Source organism: Mugil cephalus, chromosome 4, assembly GCF_022458985.1.
Source record: "Mugil cephalus isolate CIBA_MC_2020 chromosome 4, CIBA_Mcephalus_1.1, whole genome shotgun sequence".
Taxonomy (NCBI): Eukaryota; Metazoa; Chordata; class Actinopteri; order Mugiliformes; family Mugilidae; genus Mugil; species Mugil cephalus.
In genome coordinates this window covers 2583483-2606955 of record NC_061773.1, presented here as the reverse complement: position 1 = coordinate 2606955, position 23473 = coordinate 2583483, and the positions used below count along the sequence as shown (strand labels likewise).

Below are 23473 nucleotides of genomic sequence, written 5' to 3'. Positions count from 1 at the left end.
TGTACATTTCTTTATTTCAGGCAGCATCTCATCTTGTCATTTTTAAACTTCCAACAGGTTGTGCGGGTACCCTCCATTTTATTCTAACCACGGTCTAGCCATCTCACCTGGGATGAAGAGGAGGATCAGGATGGGCCAGTATGAGTTTCCTAATCCTGAATGGTCTGATGTATCAGAGGAAGGTAAGACCTCCTAAATGTATGGCATGGATGCATTTCTTTAGACACATATGTGCATATGTTATGTGTTTATGTATAGGGGAACTGGTATACAGTTTTTGAGAAATTACCTCAACTGTTCTACTGTTCAACTGTTCTGCTTACAAGTGATAATTCTTATTCCAACAATCTCAAATTCTCTCATTTCATGAGAGAATTACAATTTCATAAACACCTACATGTCACTTTACTTTCTGGGCAAGAAAATGAAACTGATCAAGGTCTTTACACCACATTTGCTGCTCTCATTCACTGCAACTGAAAGCGTTGTCTTATTTCCTGACTAATATGTTGGTTTTAAAGAGAAAAAGAAGCTACACGGCAGTTATCTCTAGATATCCAGCTTCTCTCTCACAGAATCATGTATAGGCATATGTGTGGAACGTCAGAACAGACGGTGGGGTTGTACGTACTGTAAGACGGTACTCAAGGGTCGGTGTAATATTTGCTGTTGATACTATTGGCTTCGTCAAATTTCGATTTCTCAAGAGCCAAATGGGCAAAGAAATTCACAGATAAAACATTTGGCTTCCTTCACCACAACGCTACACTGCAAAATCTCCACTTACATCTTTCACACTTATTTTTTCCATTTCATGTTGTTATTTAGAAACTGGGATGTGATACACCATGTCTGCATTAGTATGTACACCGATCAGCCACAACATTAAAACCACTGACAATAACATTGACCATCTTGTGACAATTCAGTGTTCTGCTGGTTAACCTTTGGACCTGGTATTCATTCACGTGGATGTTACTTAGACATGTACCACCCACCTAGACCAGACCAGACACCCCCACCTTATAGCAATGACACTCCTTGATGGCAGCAGCCATCCCCAGCAGGATGCAGCCTGACACACACAAAAACAGTTTAGGGACAACAGAAAAAAACATGAAGAACAGCACAAGGTGTTGACCTGGCCTCCAGATTCACTAGATCCCAAACTGATCAAGTATCTGTGGGATGATCCACAGAGGCCCCTCCCCTCAACCTACAGGACCCTAAGGCTTATGGAGGCACAAGGGAGACCTAGACAATATTATTGAAGTGGTCATAATGTTGTGGTTGATTGGTGTATCTGTTCATGTATAGAGATAAACTATTGGCTGAAGGTATTGTGGTTTCAGCTCGTCGGTCCTATTTAAATTTAAATGTCTAGGTCAATGAACACTGTCAAGAATTAATATGCGACCTATGACAAAATTTCAGAGAAATGTCTCATTGGATGAAATAACAAAGTTAATGCTTTCTGTAGCATACTTTTATTTAATTAATAATTTGATAATGTCTCCCCTACATACCCTATTCAAAATATAAACACTGCAGTACTGAGAAGTAATTGTACTGGCCAAACATTTGTCCTCTTTGCTGATGTAATGAATCGTGTTTTCAGCTAAACAACTAATAAGGACCCTTCTAAAGACCGAGCCGACCCAAAGGATGACCATCACCGAGTTCATGAATCATCCATGGATTAATGTAAGCACCGCACCTACACGCTGTGCTCATGTTTTTCAGTCTCTCTTATGTTCTGTCTTGACTTTTCTGGCCAACATCACTGCTATTAAGTAAGATTTGAATGTCCTCCTGCAGCAATCGATGGAGGTTCCTCAGACCCCGCTTCACACCAGCCGCGTCCTCAAAGAGGAGATGGACGCATGGGAGGATGTCAAGGTCAGACATCTAGCTCTCTGCCCATATGGTAGCAGCATCACAAAGAAACATGGCTTCATTTTTATTTTATTTTTTTTTATATCTAATCTAAAATGTGTTTTCAAGACCCTAATGCTGGTCACTTTATTTAGGCTGATTCTACATTAATCTATATTATTAATCTCTATATTAATCTTACTTTTCTATAACACTGTTGTTTTTTTTCAGAACACAGCACCTTGTTGTATGTCCACAACAGATAATGAAAATATATGGTTTTTCATTTATGGATCAAAACCAGAATCAATACAAGACAGAATTTACATCTTTTTTTCAGATTTGACGCTCATGTCAAAAATAGACTAACAGACAAGTCTGGTGCACGGGCCATGCAACTTGAGTTGTATTTTTAATTTAACAGAACTGTGTTACCAGAAAGTTACTGACTTCCACATTTGTTGCACTTGACTACCCTGTAGCATTTTTTAATAAACAAAAAACACTTTAAGTTATACGAGAAGTCTCATCTCATCTTCCGTCCTGCTCATCCTCACTAGGGTCATGGGTGTTGCTGGAGCCTGTCCCAGCTGACATCGGCGAGATATACAAGAAATATCATTGATGTTGCTTCATAATTTAAAAATGAATATGCATGAAAGTCATTTGTCCTTCATTACTGTCCAAGTGTGTGATTTCATTGTGACTTGTACTCGTTTCTCTGTCTTATTGAACCGACAGTGTAGTTTGGGATGTCTATATGAAAACAGCAGTGGCCTAATGACCTTCTTTTCTTCATTTTTCAGGAGGAAATGACGAGTGCCTTGGCAACAATGAGGGTTGACTACGAGCAAATTAAAATCAAGACCATTGAAGACTCATCCAATCCACTGCTAATGAAAAGGAGGAAGAAAGCCAGCAAAGCCATGGCGGTGCCAAACGCTGCTGCCCACTGAAAGATGCACGTATGCATGCACATACAAACACAGGTTGTGAAAAGGAAGCAATAATTTGTCGACACTTGTCGCATTGCATGGTTTTTTTCAGTGTTTTATTTTTCATGGCAAATTCTAATGTTTTGTAAGAGTGTTTGTTTTTATTACTCTACCATTTTAACAAACCCAGCACTCTGCCCTGGCAGAGAGGATGTGGATCTGTGTTTTTACACCAGTGAAGAGATTATGAAATATAGAAAAGGGGAGGAGAGGGAGTTCATGAGACCTCTCCCCTCTTCTTTCACAAATATCAGGTTGTGTACTCATGTGGGCCTGAATGTTGGAAAAGGACAAGGAAGCCTTAGCATTAGCAGTAGTTATCGTTCACCCCACGGCCCAACTCTCGCTCTTGCCCCAAACCTATGAATGTTGAATGAAATGGCTAAATCCCAAAAAGTTAAAACAAGGGAAGGTTTCTTTTTACAAACATGCAAAGTAAGCATATTTTGAACTGACAAGTAGAATGTAAGGACTCTGTCCCTGACCGTTGGAATTGGCTTCAAGTTGTTGCTAATTCCTGGGACTGGGACTAGGACAGTCTGTCAGGTTCAGTTTGTCTTTGTGAATGTTGAACAGAGGCCTATGCACTCACACGAGGGCCGTGTGCCATTCTGACAGAGCACCTCACTCGTGGCCCCTCTCTCCTACCTTAATCTACACTTGTTTTTCAGGTTCATAGTTTTAGGGCAGAGGAAGAAGCCACGTTTAAAAGCTGGCCCATCTTTCTACTGTATGTAGCTCATAGGAGAGTAGGGGGCAACTGATACTGTATTTTTTCACGGATTTTTTTATTTTATTTTATTTTTTGAACGCTTTAGTATAGGCCTTACCGAGTATTGCTAAATCAACACATGACTTTTAATCCCCACCGACCACATTTAGTTCAAGCTTTTACCAATGTTGTGCTTCAGAATTTTCAAACTTTGCCACATTATTTCAGGTTAATGCTATGCAGATGTGTTGGTCAGAGTGAAGTATTGCTAGAACCATGTTGTCAGTGATTGTGTCTGTGGATGTGAACAGTAGGGAGTGTTTGTGTGTATGATGGAAGCAGTAGCATCGCCTAGTGAGTACACAGTGCAGACGGCCCATTTAAAGTTGTGGATGTTTGCACCAGCTCAACTGTGAGGAGGCTCACTTTGACTCATCTGGTGTGATGGTCAAATTCCTCTAACAACCCTCCACACTTCCAGAGTGCAGTCTGACTTACCACCAGCAAACTGTGATCACATTCAAAGAGAATAACGGTTTCCTCCTCTTTTCAGTGTCCTGTTAATGCTGCAGGATACTTACTGGCTCACTTGGGATCATAGGGAAACTCTTGTCCATTTTGTCAGTTTGGTCCATGTCACTTAGTGAAATCCACATCACCACATTACTTGTCGCATTGCACCTATAAATTTCTCACAGTGAAAATGTTGATTGAATGTTTTTGACAACGTACTTCCTTTTTTTTTTTTTTTTTGTCCCTCTCAACACTTATTTTTTGTAGTCGAAAGCACAGATGTGTCTTTTTTTCCTGTCATTGAATCTGTTGAACTCCATCTGCCGTTCTTTTGTCTGCTTCAGCTTTGGATTAAAAAAACAAACATAAAACACAAAACTGTTTTCTTTTATCGTTCTTTTAGACCAAGAAATGAATTTAAAGATGATGCACTTCACATTAATGTGAACTCAGTTTAACCCTTAAACTGCATATAGAACGGGGCACATGTCACACATATGTTATTGCTATACAATAGTTGCTAAACATGAATTTCAAAGCTTTGCTGGAGATGTCTCTATTTTGTTCCCATGCAGTAAATGATCTAGTTGTAATTCTGTGCTCAGTACCATCTTAACCCACCTGAGAGAAGAGAAGTTTTGAAATGATGTACACGTTGTCACCTGTGACTTCCAAGTTCCCCACCTTTCTAAATTTTAAATCAAATATAGTGAAAGCATTAATGAAAACTAATAGAACAAATTCCAAAAGAAATTATTTGATGAAGAAGTGAAAAGGGGAAACATACTTTTGATCCTATTTGACCTATGCCTTTTTGACTTTTCATGTTGGTCACGTCTCCACCTATGACTCGAGGTTTTTGTCTCGGCTTGGGATTTGTGGCTTTGACACACGGTGCACAGACTCAACTTGTGACAAACCTCTATCATCCTTGCTACATGAGTGACTCCTGGAATATACGCATTTGCGTAGCAAAACAGTAGTGGCATTGAGTCAACACATTTGCCAAGACTGGGGTGTTTGCACAGTTTCCCGCCAGCGCACGTGGTTGTTTCTCCTCAGGTGCGAGGCCCCCGTAGGCACCGAGCCTCCAGCTCTGAGTGTGATGAAACCAACAGTCATCTCTGTCAGCCGTGTGTGTGTCTGCCAGGTAAGGGGGTAAATGGGGCCTCAGGGGAGTCCCTCATAATGGTATTCCTGTGGAGGTTCTACCCCCTGCAATATGCGTATAACAAACCGCACAACACCCACCAAGCGTGCTTTTTACTAAAGGAGGAGGGGACGTGTTACCCCTTATTACAACTCGTTACGCAGGTGAAACTCAAAAGAAGGTGAAATGTAACATCTCATCCTCAGGATTTGAATGAAAGGAATGAAATGAATGAAAGGAAGCTTGATGTTTTTTTTCAGAAAAATTAGAATTTTGTAGTGCCTTGGAAACGCAACAGGTTGAGCCCCATTGTGTCATTGTTGTGTGCATCTTTTCTGGGTCTGGAGACTTCTCAGCTGAGGTGGTGACACGGTTCAGGGTTTCTTTGAAGTGATTCTCACACGCCAACATACATCCTCTCGTACCCGGAGCCGACTGACCTGCCCCAGACAACGCAGCCGTACAGAGACAGAGATGGCTCACATTACCTCAGCAAGAAACCTACAGCTCAGTGTGAACTTGGCAAGGATCACTTTCAGACGTGATCAAATGGAAAGCAGTTTTTACATGTACAACAGCATTTGCTGATCTTTCACATGTGCTGGAAATCCAGTTGTTTTTACTGTCAAGTACAACTCTGGGTTCATGTTGTGGTTAATGCGGGCGCTTTGATTTCTTTCTCTTCACTTCTTGGCTGGTTATTTTAGAAGCACACCTCTTTTGTAGGAACACGATCTTTGCCATCTTACAAGAAAAGTTAGCACTGCAACAACAGCTTTATTTACCAGTTCATGCCGTACTAGTGAATTAAACCAAAAATCCCAAAGGATGGGATCACTCTCCCCACTTCTTCTCCAGTCCGTCTCTTCTTCATCTTCATGACTCTGAGCTGTTGAGATCAGGGCTCCATTAGGGCCACACCAATTCAATTCAATTCAGTTTTATTTATATAGCGCCAATAACAATACAAATCGTCTCAAGACGCTTCACAAAAACCAGCCTGCAACCTCCAGAGCAGCCTGAGGGCGTAGGTGGCAAGGAAAAACTCCCTTTTAACAGGAAGAAACCTTGAGCAGAACCCAGCTCATATGGAGGGACCCATCTGCCGAAGGCCAGCCGGGTAGAAACAGAGAAGATAGAGAGAAAAAAAAGCAGGAGAAACAAGATAAACAAACTTCTGTCATAGATACATACATCAAGCTGAAAGAAACATGTAGGATCCAGTAATATAACATAGCCCTTTAAGCTGATGATCTATGAGACAGTTTGTGAGTATAACCATCATCAACGCTGACAGTTCTTTGTGACTGGTTGTTTTCTCCGTGTTGTCATGCTGCAAAATAAGCAGCAGATGGATATACTATATGTCATGCATACACTGCTGTTTGACACTGAATGACAGTATGAGAGGACTCCAGGCCCCTCACTACCCTCCTGGGAATTTGATTTTGCTGTTCAAAAGGCCACACCCAAGTCATTCTCAGGTCATTTTACTCCCGGACACATGTATGAAAACTCAAGTCAGACTGCTTGTGAAAGCTGTGGCAATCCAAGGCCTTTTGTTTCTGTGCGTACTTTTAAAGGAACCTGATGTCCTGTTATGGTCATCTCCAAATCCGGTAAGCAGTGACATCTTAGTGGTCGGGTAATTTTAAACTTCTATATTTGTTGCTGTTGCGAAATCTAGCTTTGTCAAAGCGTGGCCGGAAGCTCGTTCTTTTCCAGCGAAGGACACCGGAACAACGCGATGACGAGGAGGAGGAAGAAGAGGAGTATCAGTGCTTTACCTAACCTACATCATTAAAAGTGGGTTTGTACTCACTCCTTAAATCTGGACTGGTGAGATAACAAACACGTTTATTGTGGTGCATGTGATGCAATAGATGGATATCACATTGTGAGTCAGTTCTTAATCGAAAGAGTGTCAAATCTGTGTCTAGCATCTCTGTTTAGGAAAAATCATGTACTGGCCCATCAAAAAACTCCACTGAAATGTGACAGACCTTTATGATTCTAAATGACATCTCACATGGGTGTTACATTTCCTTTTCTTTTCATGGGCTCACGTGAATCTGCACTGCTTCAACACTAGTACTTAGAAATGATATTAGACCAAAACCACTAGAGATGAGCTGAAAGAATCCTGTGTTTCCTCAGATTTGTCTGTGGTGACAGTTGAAGATATTCTTTCATTCTGCCTTTGATGCGGGTGGGTGTAGTTTTACTTAAATGTGTGTTAAACCCAGACATGTAAACATATTCCCAAGGTAGATGAAAAACTCCATCTGAATATTAGAGTTGCAGTTGAGGAGTTTTTACTAGTTGTGATTATCTTGTGCACTACTGTACTCTTTGGCTCGAGTTTTTCTCACCCTGCTCCTAAAGTACTTCTGTCTGAACAGAAGTTCCTACTCATTACATAACAGGCAGATATGATCTGAAGAAACTCACAGACAATTTAGAATGTTGACTCTTTATCTTTGAGAAATCAAAAATCCTAAAGCAAACATGAGCGAGAGCTCAGGCTGATTAACTTGATACATCCATAAGAAAAATATAAAATACTCAAGAAGCCGTGGTCAGCCAAGCTGTATGAGACCAATGTTATGAATGATATCTTTTCGTTCATACTGTCATTGCTGGAATGATACTATTCAAATCATCCCACGCTGACGATATAAATGACTGATGAGATGTCATAGAGTAGTTTCAGTGCAAGGCCCTGAGTCAAGTCAAGAGTCAGTCAAGTAAGAACCTAACAGACGTTTGTGTGACTTTGCTTTCAGAGTAATTCACATTCAAAAGTCGCAGAAAAGACGCAGAACTCGTTTCTGTTTAAAGTCGTCTCTTATTACTCAGATATTCGTGTGCTGTGCTGATTTATACCCTTATGATAATAAGAAGAAGAAGAAACCTGCAGTTAACTCCTCTGACTCTGTCACTGTGAAGAAGGCGACATAGTTCAAGTAAATGACAACTAGTAGCTTGCTGATTTTAATGCTGGGCTGCTTTATTTCACCCTCTGTCTTAGTTCTCTTTTAATGCACGTCTGCACGTGACTAAGTGAGACTGCTTTTGCATTCATGTCTGCGTGTGTGCAAGTGTGCACATGCCATGAGGGTGAGGCTGGCTAGTTACAGTTACGGTAAGTTAAGGTACAGCTGCTGCTGGTAAGTGTTGTATATGGGTCACGTTTGAGGTTAGAGCATCAGCCTGATGAGCTTACGCTCTGTCTATAGTTCCCCACGTATACTGCAACACTGCAGGATGTGATGATGAGCTCTGCCACTTACACATTCCTAAATGGCCTAAATGGCAAATGACAACAGCTGTTTCAGAAAACACAAAAAGAGGATTGTTTTTAAAAACTAGTCATTTATTAATCTTTTTTAAAAAATGGCACAATTCATAATAAATACATAAAATACATATGTTAAAAATAATAAAAAAATAAATATCACAGCTTCTTGAGTTTTGATACTTGTGTTGGACTCAATATGGTCTTAAAACGGAAACTCCTTAGGAGCGCAACAATGGCAACAATTAGTAGGCAAGAAAATCAACATCTGACAACAGCAGTACCACTGAAGATAACGCATTAAATGCAAAACAATGTAGCAGGCTTTTTTTCCCCTCCTTGAGTTGAATGAGATGGTATTTTGGTTAGAGGTCAGCAGGTCTTCAAATCGAGGCCCCTCAATGTCTGCGCCGTTTAGAGGCCAGATACATCTCAATGTAGTTAAACAACAGATCCAGCTCTCCCATGGCTTTATATAGACCTTTGCTCTCCATCTATAGACAAACACGCAACATTTAAATGATTTGTGCATTAACACTGTCAATTTAAAATCATAAGAGACACTAACAATACATTAGGTTATCGTCTTGACACTCACCTGTGTGTAAGTAGAGTTTAGGTTGTGGATGTCAAACTGCTTCTTGCAGGAGAAGTAGTGTCTCTGTAATAGAATCAGCAGAAATATGATGTTACCATATGTTCTGGTGTTCGTCCTCAAACCCAGATAAGATAATTACAGACAAACTTCCATCACTTCCTCTTCCCTTTTTGCAAGAAGTGGATGATGCACACTTGTGCAGAGTGCTCCTTCTGCCTTTAAGCAATCACTGACTAATGCAAAATTCTTTGAGTTCACTGAACTCTTCCCGTTTCGGTCAGTTAATCTTATTATTTCTTTCTGAAAGCTGCAGCCAAAGCGGATGAATATTAAGACTTTTTTTTGTTGTTGTTGCAGTGGATGGTATACAGAATTTTAAGTCAGTGATAGATTATCACATACAGCATCAACGTACAGCTACGCCATACATCTCTGACCACAAATTCTCCAAATGTAATATTTAGCTGAGACCAATTATTACTTATGATTTTTTTTTTTTTTTTTTTCAGTATATTTATGCTACATTAAACTATAATCTAACACCGCAGGAGATCTATTTTAACTTCGGACCTAACTGCGATTTTTTAGCAAGCGCTACAACGAAAGCATCTCTTCAAAAAGGACGAACACGCTGCAGCGCTCCCCCTGACTGACAGCAGCGCGCCACCGGTGCGTATTTATATATTTGAATCCCCCGGATGAGTGACACGTGTCTCGGATACTCACACATCTGGTGACATCACTTTTGAGCTGGTCGAAAATCTGGTGTATGGACTCCACGTGTGGTCTGAGGTCCATGATGTCTTCAGTCACCCCGGCAATGGCCGTCGGCAGAACAGTTTGCAGGTAAAACTCTAAGATACTGTTCATTGCTTGGCACGCAAATGGGCTCTGTGGGTGGGAAGCACAACACCAGCCGGTTAACTCTTGAACGCCTAGCAGAATGCTCGTCTGGTCGGAAAGTGTGCGCTTTGCGTAGTTTCCTGGTTGAGTTGCACCTTGGCGGTGAGTTTGCAAAGGAGCTTACCTTGAAAGAGTCCTCCACGGTCTGGTCCAGCAGCGCTGTGTCCAAGTCGTTGTTTGCTTCCTGCAAACGGATGAAGAACATGTTTTCAGAGCGCAATGACACGAGCTTCTGCAGCCGCAGAGGCTCAGCACAGACGTGAGAAAGTGCTGCATCACACGGACGCTGACGCACAAGATGCAGCTCTAGCTGCCAGTGTCACTGACTGTAGAGGTTAATGCATTTACTCACGTAGAAGTCTCTGATCTGTGAATAGTCCTCTCTGAGCTTCTTGAGCCTGACAGGAAAGCTCTCCACGAATTGACAGCAAGCGTCGTGGCACATTGGAGTCGAGAGGATAGTGCCGAAGAAGGACAAGAAGACCAGGACAGACAGGAGTACAGACCGAGGAGTCATGCTGGTGGACAAGCTGCTGAAGTCTTCTGGCTGGAGAGAAGAGTAGGCCCTCAGTGGACGTAGATGAAGTTCTCTGACTTCTGATAGGAGAAATATTCTCTGCAAGATCTTGCTGGTGAGCGCATAGTGTACATCAGCTGGGCATCCCTCTTTATAGTGTAAATGGGACACAAAAGGAAGGCGGGACTAACTGGAAGTGCAACAGTTAACATGTTTTTTTTTTCTGAATCATATATGTGGTGTAGGTTACACCCATGAAGTTGATTCGTGTAGATCTGAAATCTTCAAGTGTCAAGGAAAAATGTTTGACATGGTATGGAAATATGATGTGACATTATTTTCTGTCATCAGTGTTGTAATCAGTGTAATCATTGAATCCTAGAATGATACTTTTACGGCTAAATATATAACTCAGCAACACATTTAATATTGATAATAATAACCTATTATTATTATTATTATTAATATTATTATTATTATCATTATTATTATCAGAATTACTAAGGTGGTACCATCAAACAGAAGTTAAGTTACCTAACATAGCACTGTCAGTGCACATGAGGGACCCAGAATTGATATTTAAGTGAATAAAATATTGCTTAAATTGCCTTAAAATCAGTGATTTACATTCTAACATTCCTCACAGTCTTCACAATAACAAAGGAAATGTGTATTAGATGGAAATGGTATTAAGCTGTGGTTTGAGTGACGCTGTGGATTCTCTCTGTATGTCACGCGCGCATACGTACTAACACTGATGACGAGAACACAGACTAGCAGCTGCTGTTTTTGTGAGTCGGTGACCGGAGTTAATCTTGAAGATTCCGTTATCTGGTTCAGTCAGCAAATACTTGAGTTTTTCATTTGCATGGGCAAAAGGAGGTAGGTTTATGTGATGAAGGGGAAAAATCACATAGCTGGATGCAAGATGAGGGGTATTTTCCCTTCAGTATATTTTCTGTCGAAAACGGAATGTCCACTTATCCAAAAGAGAGGTGTTGGTCTAGTCCATTCATGTTGGGCAACACTGGCAATTTTTGAAATTCTTGTGTGGGGGAAATGATTCCCTCTGTGCGATCAAGACTTCACAATATTCAAAGTAAACCTGCAGAAAGATTTGTAACGACCCGAGTTGGAGTTAATTTACCAGATGAAGCATGCGTAACACTGAAGATAACAGTATGTTTTTTGCACAAAGTTAAATAAATAGCAAGGCCTGACAGAATGAGTGTAACCCCAATGCAGGCAAAAAAGGTTGCGCAATACTAGAATTAGAGATTTATTAAAAACTGTTTAAGTTTTATTAAAAGGATCTGTAGCAGGGAACATTTAAAATCCCAAGACTTATAAACATCATATAGCGATAAAGTAAATCACAATTTACTTAAATTGATGTAACTGTTTTTCTGACAGTTTTCCATCATTCATTTTCCATGCCCTAACATCAATTCACAACAAAGGGAAGAGTTGTACTGCACAGCAGCACATACCTGATGATACTAAATATGGTAAATAAAAAACAGTGTTATTACAATTTTAATGAAAATACAGTAATAATAATGAAAATAATAACCTCCGGGATATAATGTTTCGGATTCAGTCTTTTACATTAAACTGTTTCCTGATGTCAGCCTGTCAAAGGGAGCTTTTCACCGACAGACTGAATTGGCTTTTATTACAACTGCACAACTGTAACTTACATCTATTAAAACTGCTGATAAAAAAAATGACACCAGACTCTTTTGACAAAAACTGTGGTTTTTGCGGAACCCTGGAGTTTCTACCACTACACTGATCGGTTGGATGCTTGTGTGACTGCATTGTGCCACTTCAGGTCAGAATTAACACATTAAAACACCAGAGTTGCAAGCGATAATGGCGCATATATTTGTGTGAATGCTATATAGTTTTTTTTGATCTGGGCCTTGTTTTCGCTAGCTAAAATATATTTTCTCCGTCCACAGCGGTTCATTGCCCGGCTTCCGCGCTGGTACTCCTGTTTGCCTCTCCCAACTGGGGATCACCATCAACTGTCGGTAATACACAGAGGACGGATCACTACCTAACGTGGCCCAAATTCTCTCTTTAACATTATTAAATTTAGCTGAGCAACTGTGCCCTACCACACCCTGATGGCGGTATGTCATCCATCAAATGGCATTTTAATGTTACTGTGCAATTTCCAGTCACTTATAGACACACATATGCAACTCAGATGCGGTACAGGAAAGGACAAAGAGCAACAAAAACTAGAAGTGGAGAACAAGTGTTTGAATTAGTATATATACAGTATATATAGTATATATATATTTATATATATACATATATACACACATATATATACATACGACCCTAAAATGAATGAGTCACCAGTTTATGGGAAACCCCTCTTACTTTGGCACTGACTGTCTGTGTGTGTGAGTGCATGCATGTATGCTCTGTGCATTTCGCTACGTGATTTCATTATTTCATGTGCTTGCACTTGCATATAATGCCAAGTTTACTTTTGAGTCTGTGGTCGTATATTACCGGTTTAAAGCTGTCAGTCAGAACTCCTTCTTCTTCCCTGCACTCGACTCATAGCGTTTTGTCTAGAACTGACTTGATAAACCTCTGTGACACAACCAATGTCATGCTCGATCATTGAGGTATTTAGACAGCTGTTCACAGAAGTGGGGTGTCATTGTATTACTTCATCTGCGTCGAGTGTTGCTTATGATATCTGTCACAACTAACGAAGTGGGTGTGCAATTGTTCTGTTTTTGTTTTCTCTTTCTCTCCAGAGTTAGAAAAACCTTATATAGTTCATACAGTAGTAGCCTGTTAAAATTCACTGTAAACCAGACGAAGGCTATCGCCTGATGTGTCAGCTAATTCTGATCACACTCTTTACCAGAAATCAGTGCCCCTCTCAGTGTCCTGTTCATATAGCCTCCTTAAAACAAATGAAAGGGGCTAAGTTAGTCAGTTAAATCTTATCTAACAGGCATCACTCTGTTGCTGATCACTGAGTAACACTCAGCAGAAAGTTCTCTGTTCTGGTGCCGATCAGGTACTCATGTGGTGAGGGTGTCTCTTTGTACTCGCTGGTCTTAACCCCTTACCTCCTAAACCTCCAGTTTCTGATGTTGTCACACACCGCTGCTCAGAAGCTGAAGTCAGCGCTTCTCAGCACATTACCTGAAACCAAACTGCTGATATCATATTCAGTCTATTCAGCCCAGTTAGAACAGGAATTAAAACGGAACACCTTGTCTCTAAGCCTTAACCCTGACATAGATACAGTGACAAAACAGCGATGAGTGCTTGTTGCACGTTATCCTGGCTGTGAATTTTTGTACTTTGCAGACCTGATGAGATGCACGGCAGCTTTGCCTTTACATTTCCTCGACCTTGTGCGTCACATTTTCGATGTTTGTGCGGTTTTTTTTTTTTGGTCTGCCTAGTGCATATAAAAAACTGTCATCTTTAGAGGAAATCTATCTTTCGTTGCAAAGAGATTCTTCACCACATTCCTCTTTCAGTTTCACACTGGTTGTCAGTTTACTGTGTGAGTTGTTTTTTTTTGTGTGTGTGTGTAAGCCTAAATCCTTCCCAGATCTTTGTTATTGTTTTTGTTGAGGTGCTGTTCTGAACCACCAGTGTGTGTTTCTTAATGTCCGGTCTCCTCATAAAGCTTCAAAGAAGAGAGGAATCTTAGTTGTGTACTGTATATTTACTGTGCTGTGGTTGTTACAACATAGTGACGCTCTTCTCACCGAGTCACCCTCCCAGATTCGCATTTTAATGGATCTGATACCTGATGTGACATCTTGGTGGGTGACTTCCCATTTTGCTGACTGTGCAGTATTTGCAGGCAAATTTCTTGGAGTTTCATATGAGTAATGCACAATATAGACCCCACAGAACTTCCAATAAATGATTTGTCATCCACATAGTTCTAGCATCATGGTGAATGTGAGCTGTCCCTTTATTAGTAATATTTCTGAATCCAGATATACATCTGTGGTACATCCGTCTATGCTGATGTAAAATATATCATGCAAATGTGACCTTCAAGACGTCCTCAGAAACGTTATCATTTCTGCAGAGCTGAGCAAGCAACTTTAAGGGAATATTTTTCCATAACCTGGAACTTAAGTAGCCCTCTGCATCTGTTGAGCAAGCCTCTAGAGTGGCGATAAGTTCAAAATTCCCTCCTCACGTGGCTTTTAGTTGACCTGGACATGATCAGCAGGACAAGAAGATCTTTCTTTCTGTTTCAAGGATTGGCTTGATGCGTTGCACTTCTTTCTCCAAGCCGTTAGTATTATTTGGTGTGTTTGAGTGTGAGTGCGTAAGCAAATACCTGCATATGGCCATTCGCATGCGCTCCTGCGATGGTGTTAACCGCATTTATGTAAGTGCCGCTCATTGTGACAGCTCATATTTTCCCATGTTTTTTTAAACATTTAAATGCTGAATTAGTGAAAGTAAAAAATAACACAGTTTCTAAAATAGATTTAAAGAATGACTCACAGTTTCATTGCATGCTGGTTCTGTCTGTCTGCTCTTGCCCAGATGTCAAGCTACATGGAACCTGATACATGGACAGATGGGAATAGAGCGCATACAGTGGGGTCCAGGTGTTAGAGGCCAAATCAGAAACATGTGCCATTGTCAACCTAAGTGGGATCAACCAGAAGGTTTTGAGGATGTAGAAACATTGTGGAAAAGGGACTGATATGCAAAATGAGTTTTGCTCAAGTTTCTGATCAATTCCAGGTATCAAGCTGATGCAAATCTTTGTCACATCTGATATTCATTAATACACAGGACGAGAAGCCTGGTCCAACTGGACAACCAAGCAGCAGACCAGTGGTCAGCTACTAACTAACCTAGCCATCAGCAGTAGGTAATAGAGATGATGGGAATGTGACCACAATCGATCACACATCTCTTCCTTCTGCCTATGTCAGAAACGAGATACAGTTAGCCTAGCCACAGAATTAGAACAGTAGAAAACACCAGTTAATTAGCCTAGCCACCAGCAGCAGGTACGAAATGATGGGAATGTGACCATACTGGACCAGGCATCTCTTCCTTCTGCCTATGTCAAAATAGCTCTATCACACACCAGCTAATTAGCCTAACCGTCAGCAGTAAGTAAGAAATAATGGGACATGCAACTATGCTTCAAACAACATTCCTCCCCTCTGCAAAGATCAAAAGTTACACACAAGAAAACACCAGCAAATTAGCCTAACTAGCAACAGTAGGCAGTGTGCAGTGAGTCACCGATGTTTCGTTAACTTAGGCCCACAACACCTCAAGAAGGCTTAACAGTGAGCTCCAGCGTCCCAGAGTCACCCCCCTCAATGCAGCCACCAGACTGAACTCAGTTGTAACCCTTTATTAATGCTATTAATGCAGCATTTGGATGAAAGGTTGAGGTTGATGAAAGGTTTACCTACTCCTCAAGGGCTTGTTTAAGTAAGTCAGTTCACAGCTCTTGTTCTCTGGATATAATTAAGGTTGTGGCTCAAGATTACAGAGGAAGTAATAAGTAGCAGTGTCAACTGCTTACTCAGAACAAGGAGGGTCTTTCTCCATGTCAATTCATGACTAGACTGAAGGTTTCTAAGGTGGCAGTGACTGACACACCTTGGTGACACAAGGTCTATCAAGGACACAAACACTTTGGGAGAAGTAAGACAAACTGTCATTTTACAGTGGGTGGCTTAAAACTGATGAGTCTAAATTTGACGTGTGGAAGTAACATAAACCTGCATGTCAGAAGACAGTTGGGTGAGATAATGATAATTTAATAATATGTCATGTTTTGATCCCATATGGGGAATGATCATTCTGCATTCTGCATTTGACCAATTGTCCACACAGTAGCGTGCACAGTCAGAGAAGTGGACTGCAGCCTCTAAAGGGCTGCACCCGGGTAGCAATTTGGGGGCCATGGACATGGGCCAAACTTTGAGGGACTCTGGAAGTTCACACCTGCACCACATAGACTCTACTCTCCACTGACCAAGGCCCACCTCTCCATCCTTCACAGAGAGTGATCTGGTTTGTGTTGTTGTAGAAAAGGATTCATACTGCAGCAGGATAATGCTTTCATACAAGAATGTTGGTGGGACCTCGGCATATTATGTTGGAATAACATTGTTCATCATGTGCAAATCTGTGGAATCCATGCAGCTTGTGTGCTGCCAACAAATTCTCCTGTACATTCTTCAGAAGTTATTTATTTATTGGCATTTCAGATGTTTTTCTTTTCTGCTAAATTTCTCTTCACTGTTTGTCTCAGACGTTTGGATCCTCTTGCGCAGGGCTGGGCAATTATTTTCTACAAGGGGCCACATGAAAAAGCTGATCTGTGTTGGAGGGCCGAGCCAAATGGTAACTTGAACTTAATTCTGCTCAATATTAATTTTCTCCCACTATAAAAAGCAGTTAATTATATATGTTGGTTAGCTGCTACTGGTAATCAGAAGTATAAGAATATTCTGTAAATATTTATTAAAAGTTATGAATTTTGGTGTGGAAGAGGAAAATAAAACACAACAGATCTGTAGTTTTGGATATAACGCATTCGAATGTTGGAAACTTTGTCCTCTTTGGAAAGCTTCGATGCACCAAGGAGGGACCATGTAGCTACATGAATCATTTTCTGTATCTCAATAAATCTCAATAAATGATTAATAGATTGCAAGAAGCTGTTTTAATCATCCTTTTCGAAGAATTAATGATCGCAGATTATAACAGTGCCATGACATAAATAATACATCATGGCTTTTCAAAATAAAAGCAACACAGTCATATTGCATGCACAGCATAAATACTCTTGCGTATTCTTCATGGGCTTGTGACGATGTTACATGTCAACACACTTTTCTGGTCACATGGTTGTAGTACATAATAACACTACAAAGTCATCATCACCTGGCCATGACATTACAGTGTCCATTTTTATGTAAGGTATTTATCCTGTACAGTACTAGTCAGAGTGTATGTCTGTCTTTTAACAGATTACTGTCTGCTTCTGACAACCTCTTTAAGATCTCTTTTGTTCATTTAAAGTTTATACCAAACTCAAAAATACACACACACACACACACGCACACACACATATGTGTAAGGACATGCTATCCAACATGGTATACATATTTACAGTCTCTTGTTAAGTTCAAATAGAACAGATCCTCTTTAACTTCATTAACTATGAACCAAATGGTGAAGCTGCTGGAAGGAGGAATCATACCCCTTACCTAACATACAACACTGCTTCAGAGCCACACTGATTCTATTCATTAACATTTATGACATTCAAACTGGACACACACACACACACACACACACACACCTAACCCTAATCTAATTGTCACCTTTTCATCACAGTCTGTATAAAGACGGAGATGGAACAGTTCTTCTAGAAATGAAGCCCAAGCAAGTAGAGCTCCACCTGGTGTCTGGCTGCAGTAATGGTCCTAACTAGGACACTAAAAGACACGTCAAATATATATAGATAGATTTTTCTTCTTGTGGGAGTAGTTAATGTAATGTTGATACAAATTCAAAGGTCAGTTTTTGTTTAGTTTAGTATAGTTTAGTTATTTGAAACAGTGTGTGACATATGGCTGCCCGATAAATGATGCTAAGGAGACATCATCACCAGTGTTCAACAAGGCCTCAAGTCAAACAAATGTTGCGTGTTGTTCAGAGGTCTTACAGTGTGCTCCGTTATCTTACTGTAAGCCCATTTAATGAGTCATAGTCAGGATGTTTTGATGGCCCTGAGCCTGGACTGACCTTTTCAACGAGTGAATCATGCTTATGCAAAATTTACTGTTTATTAAAGGCATATTTCTCAGATGGGAGTGCACCATGCTGCAGTATCGGGTAATAGCAGCATGGAACACAACACAAATAACAGATAATCTGAGAGGCTATAAACTAATCTGATGGAGGATGAAAGTACAGTACTCTAAAAATGTTTCATAGATGAATCATAGTTTCTTTATTTCTTGAAGTGATAAAAATCAAAACACGAATGACTGTGGCTGGACACATGCGACATGCACACATTGTAGTTAACTGATCCTAACTTCTTCCGTTAAACTATGGGGGCTTTTGGGCCTCCAGTTTTGCCCTCTCGTCTGACTCTCCTGAAAGAAACACAAAAAGGTCGGCCGGACCCATATGGACCCATATGAACACATTGATATATGGATGATCCATCTTAGTAATGTCTGGAAAATTGAAACCGCAAGCACAGATTGCACCAAGTCAGATGTTTCACTTGTAATTCACTGTCTTCTGACTTCTGTTACATGGAAGAACACAAAACAGCAAGACAGTTTAATATGTCACAAACAGGAAGCACAGCATTGTTTCTTTAAATGATTCTCCAGAATAGCAGAGTTTGTGTGTGTTCATGTGGCGGTCACTAAGGCCTGTTGCCCTGGATGTTGGACATGGTACATGTTGTTGCATGTTGTTACGGTTTGTCTTTCTGACCTGGATGATACACAGTCATGCGTGCTGCGGTTTTAAACTTATGGTTTTTGGTGCCTGCAAAACATAGTCTCTAGTTTTAAAGCTCTATTTTTTTCCACATACCTTTTGGTGAAATGGACCTAAAGTGACTTCTATTCCAGACTTATGGGACACTCTGTACTTGAATAAATGCACTTACATTTTGTTAATGGCGAAGCCTGTCACCCTGTCACTGACACATGTAGCTTCTATACATTCAACATCCTAGCTCACATTATGCATAGGAGCAAATATGACGAATCATATAGTATTAAAATCATTCAAACTCATCCAGGAACTCAGAGGAGGAGCACAACTAATAAGTCAGTCACAATGAGTTGCCTTGAAGCTATGGTGCATGATCAGCCATAGCAACCCACAGCAATGACACTCCTTGATGGCAGCAGGATGCAGCCTGACACAGACACACACACAAATGGTTTAGGAAGAATAAAAAAACATGTAGAACAGCACAAGGTGTTGACCTGGCATCCAAATTCACTAGATCCCAAACTGATCAAGAGGCCCCTCCCCTCAACCCATAGGACCCAAAGACCCCCACTAACAACATTCTGTTACCAGACACAGCAGGACATCCTCAGAAGACCCATGTACATTCTCTGATGAGACACAACTGTTGTGGAGGCACAAGGGAGATATTAGGAAGGTGGTCATAATGTTATGCCTGATTTGAAGCTTTGGCGTATCTGAACACAAATAAATTACCAGGTATTCATCCAGCATATCATAGATATCTCCTTTTTAATTGAATGGCTGTTGATTAATGCCAGTCCTGACCTCAGCTGCACAGACATGGAACAAGTGCAAACTGTGGGATAAATCCTGAATAGTGTTTGAAAGGAAGCACACACACAAATAATCAGGACATTCATCTTCTTTCTTCCTTGTCAAGGAAACACTTTATTCCATTGTTCACCACTAGGTGGTAACACACAGCAGACATGTTTTGACACAAGGCAAACTTCAGAAAATATTTATTTTATTTATTTATTTTGTTAAAGGTTGTCATAAAAGCTTGATATTTAACCAGTATTTTAGTCTGCATGGTAACCTTACAGTAAAAGCACACCCTAACAGTTTTCCTATGTCTGATAAACATACATACTATACTTCTACAGTGCATTTTGGTAATTATAAATATTGCATCAGCCCACGTCTTTGTGGATAAAAATAACTTATAAAGTTAATTCAAGTACAATGCAAAATGGCACAAAAGTTAAATCAACAACATTGTGCTCATTAGCAGGTAAAGAGCGGCGTGTCTGTATCATGTATGTGTTTTCTGTTCCAGCGTCTCCAGCCACTCCAGGACAGTGTTCAGCTCCCCCACTGCCTTCTTTGCCGCCTGGTTTATCTGAAGCTGCTCAGCGTTAAGGTGAAGGAGAGAGGAGCAAGAGAAAAGAAGAAGCAGAGAGATTAGCGTGAATATTCACAGACTATGACTGTGAGTAAAGGCTTTTCTAATGGTTTCGTTTTCCCTTAACCCCACTTAAGAAAACAAGAAATAAATACAATGGGGTTCTTATTTATGGCCTGAAACATTCAACGTGTTTTTAAGAAAATAAAAACCGTATGTTTCATAATTTTTCATTTAACTATCAGAGCAGACTGTGTAGCATTTGTGACAACAAAAATTGTGGGACATTCAGAAATACAGTTAGCACCACCTGCTGTCAGTTGACATGTAGGACACAAAACACTGAATTTCATTCAGGTGAGTAGTTTGTCTACCTTGATAAACTCAGCATGCACAGCATCAATTGTTCTCTGGGTTTCTTCTGCGCAGTTGCAGTGCTGCACAGAGCGGAACACAACCATCAGTACAACTCATTGCTTTTTTTTTTTTTTTTTTTTTTTTTAATGAAATTAAAGTATTGTGAGTGAACATGGAAGTGAACATACACATTTATGAATGTCTCTTCTGATGGTGATGAAGGCGTTGGCCAGAGCACTGGAGCTGCGTCGTTGCTGCGGCTCAGAAGAGATGTAGTTACTGAACACTCTCTCAACGTAGAAGCGCAACACTAGACGCATGAAGCAGCACATCTGGCCCTCCTGATAGACGCACAAAGGTCGGAGTAATTTGTACTGTTCCACTCATACACTGTTATCATGGCATTGAGACATACTTGGATGAGGACAGAGAAATATGAACAATGGAAAGCACATATTTAAGTCCAACTCCTCACCTGAACATTTTTCATAAGAGACCTATCCAGAATTTTCACTCCGATTTCAGTGTCTCCTGACAGCTGTTGAATACAAGACACAAAAGATCAAGTCAGAACCACCTTCTGAAACTTGAGGAGCTGGGTGAATAGGAGGCTTTCATTTGTATTCAACTCACCGCATTTACTTGAATGTCAGAATAATATTTGCGCAGTTCTTGTGTGTGAACATTGACAGAGCAGCTGTCCAGATGCAAACTTCCGGCCCCCACGGGTTCACTCAGACCGCTGAGGAGCAGGAGGAGCAGGCAGGTGAGGCAGGCGGGCAGCATGTTCATCACTACGGTTATCTGGCAACAAGAAACATTTCATTTACAACAGGAACTGTCTCTTAAGTGAAGAAGCAGAACAAAATGTCCACCACAGTTTCCCATAGTGTTCAAAATAGACAAAAGTAGAACAGACTCACACATTTCAAAATGTCAATAAACAATCAATATAAGGTGACAGTAGGAGTTTTCACTACACATTTAAAACAGAAAAAAATGCATATACACTAAGAGCCAAAGCCCTTACTTATCTTGTTTTAAAATCCCTGGCATTAACATTATGTCATGTTCATCCAACTTTAGTGTTCAGATTCTATCACCCGCCACTGTGACCCAGAGCAGCAGCACATGAGTCTCAACTCACCTGTGTCTGTGTTCCTCAGATTCCTGGTGAAGTGTCTTCGTGTCTTCGTGTCTCCATCCTCTCTCCTCTTATAGAGGAGAGAAGGGGATTTTACCTGGTAGTGACACGCACACACACACACACACGCATGCATGCATCCACCTGCACACAGGTTAGTTTTACAGGAGGAGGAAGTTTGTTGCAATTAAATGAAATGTCACCTGATGTCACAAGGCCTGATTAGAAGAAAAGGAAAGGGAATGATGGAAGACTTCCTCTTCTCTGTGGTGTAATGTGGCCACTGTGGAAAAAGGCCTTCACCATCACTGACATGCTGTGTAATTGTTATCAGATTAGATTCATTATTCTTCTCCTCCTTATTAATTCATTGCCTTATTTGACTTATGATCTTTTAAAACATATTGTGTGGGAATTTTCATGAATATTTATTTGTTTCTGTTTTAGACTTGTGATGAGTCACTAGGTCTTTTCTCAAACATTGCACATTGGTTTGCGTCACCCCACTTTTTGTTTCCCTATCACTTCCCACAAGTCCTTTTCAGAAACACCAACCAGACCTGCTCACCTGCGCCCCGGGCCAACTTATGATGACTGCTAGAAAATTCAGTTGTAGTGAGAGAAAATCCTCTGGAGGGAACTCCACTGGAAAGAAGAGTAGAACAAGAATAACCTGCTTTGTGAAGTCACTCTGAAACAACTGTATGAATCTATAACTGTAAATAAGACAGCACAAAAAATTCCCTTTAGGAGGTATATGTCATCATCCTGTGCAGTCGATCTATAATTCAGATCTATGTGAGTACTCATCACAGCGCAAGAATGAGATTTTATGAACCACTAGAGGTCAGGGCTAAGCTTTCTGACGCCAGCAAAACCTCAGATTATCTAAAAACGTCTGACTCTGTGTACATAGGTCAGAAAAGGGAAAAATAAATATATATGTCTTTGGCCTTATTTGGAATCATATGATGCTTTAGCATTATTTTAGGCAGAGTTATGACTTCAGTCCAGTAGGCATGTCCTGGTGCTGTGTAGGAGCTCTCGTTTATTTCTGCTTGAACAGATTTTGCGAGAATTCTCTGAAACTCTTTGAAGTAAAAAGAAGTCAGATAGTCACTGCCCAAACTGATCTGGTATCAGTGACAACCAATCTAGATTCATCACTTATTTCATCTATAATCTATAATTATTAACTTTTATTTATTAATTTATGATGGAGAGCAGTGACAGGGCCACTAGTTAAACCGTGATGACTGCGTTTTGTATGACGTGTTTGTCTTAAACATTAGGCTGCCATTCCCCCCTGACTTTATATTATTTAATTAATTCGCTTATTTCAATGCTGATTTTATTTTTTTGGATTCAAGTTGTCTATCAACAGGATAGCTTGAACTGAGAATGGACATCTCTAGTGTCTATATGTCTACATACACATTCCTAATACAGGCAAAACAGTTATTATCAGTAACAGACCGATTCCCTTAAAAGGCATCTTCCCCAA

General features: G+C 40.4%; 3 protein-coding genes and 1 long non-coding RNA gene across 4 annotated transcripts in view; 2 read left to right on the top strand and 2 right to left on the bottom strand.

Moving 5' to 3' along the window:
• mapkapk2a (MAPK activated protein kinase 2a) overlaps positions 1 to 4473 on the top strand; it is a 31100-nt gene extending 26627 nt beyond the window's left edge. Inside the window, exons 7-10 of the mRNA XM_047583007.1 lie at positions 58 to 182; positions 1619 to 1704; positions 1819 to 1899; positions 2682 to 4473. Of these exons, the coding sequence (XP_047438963.1) occupies positions 58 to 182; positions 1619 to 1704; positions 1819 to 1899; positions 2682 to 2831 (442 nt within the window). The 3' untranslated portion in view covers positions 2832 to 4473. The remainder of the gene's footprint in view (positions 1 to 57; positions 183 to 1618; positions 1705 to 1818; positions 1900 to 2681) is intronic.
• A 4127-nt stretch (positions 4474 to 8600) lies between these two features.
• Positions 8601 to 11121, bottom strand: il10 (interleukin 10). Its single transcript, XM_047583705.1, has 5 exons — positions 10397 to 11121; positions 10169 to 10228; positions 9868 to 10032; positions 9142 to 9204; positions 8601 to 9037 (listed from the first exon to the last, which is right to left on the bottom strand). Exons 1-5 carry the CDS (start codon positions 10559 to 10561, stop codon positions 8942 to 8944), a joined length of 549 nt encoding a protein of 182 aa, XP_047439661.1. The 5' UTR covers positions 10562 to 11121; the 3' UTR covers positions 8601 to 8941.
• LOC125007107 lies at positions 10583 to 20835 on the top strand. Its single transcript, XR_007112653.1, has 4 exons — positions 10583 to 10676; positions 12526 to 12597; positions 16863 to 16954; positions 20403 to 20835. It is a non-coding gene; the product is annotated as an uncharacterized LOC125007107 (long non-coding RNA).
• il19l (interleukin 19 like) lies at positions 20010 to 23439 on the bottom strand. The gene is made up of 5 exons (XM_047583706.1): positions 21459 to 23439; positions 21301 to 21363; positions 21014 to 21166; positions 20843 to 20905; positions 20010 to 20471 (listed from the first exon to the last, which is right to left on the bottom strand). Exons 1-5 carry the CDS (start codon positions 21615 to 21617, stop codon positions 20379 to 20381), a joined length of 531 nt encoding a protein of 176 aa, XP_047439662.1. The 5' UTR covers positions 21618 to 23439; the 3' UTR covers positions 20010 to 20378.
• Positions 23440 to 23473: the final 34 nt, after the last annotated feature.

Coding starts and splice junctions, on each gene's coding strand:
- il19l (XM_047583706.1), bottom strand. CDS start 21,617: ATGAACATGCTGCCCGCCTGCCTCACCTGCCTGCTCCTCCTGCTCCTC. Junction 21,364..21,458: donor CTGACATTCAAGTAAATGCG/GTGAGTTGAATA, acceptor TGTATTCAACAG/CTGTCAGGAGACACTGAAAT. Junction 20,906..21,013: donor GAAGAGACATTCATAAATGT/GTATGTTCACTT, acceptor CGCTCTGTGCAG/CACTGCAACTGCGCAGAAGA.
- il10 (XM_047583705.1), bottom strand. CDS start 10,561: ATGACTCCTCGGTCTGTACTCCTGTCTGTCCTGGTCTTCTTGTCCTTC. Junction 10,033..10,168: donor CCGTGGAGGACTCTTTCAAG/GTAAGCTCCTTT, acceptor TCCCACCCACAG/AGCCCATTTGCGTGCCAAGC. Junction 9,038..9,141: donor TAAACTCTACTTACACACAG/GTGAGTGTCAAG, acceptor GTTTGTCTATAG/ATGGAGAGCAAAGGTCTATA.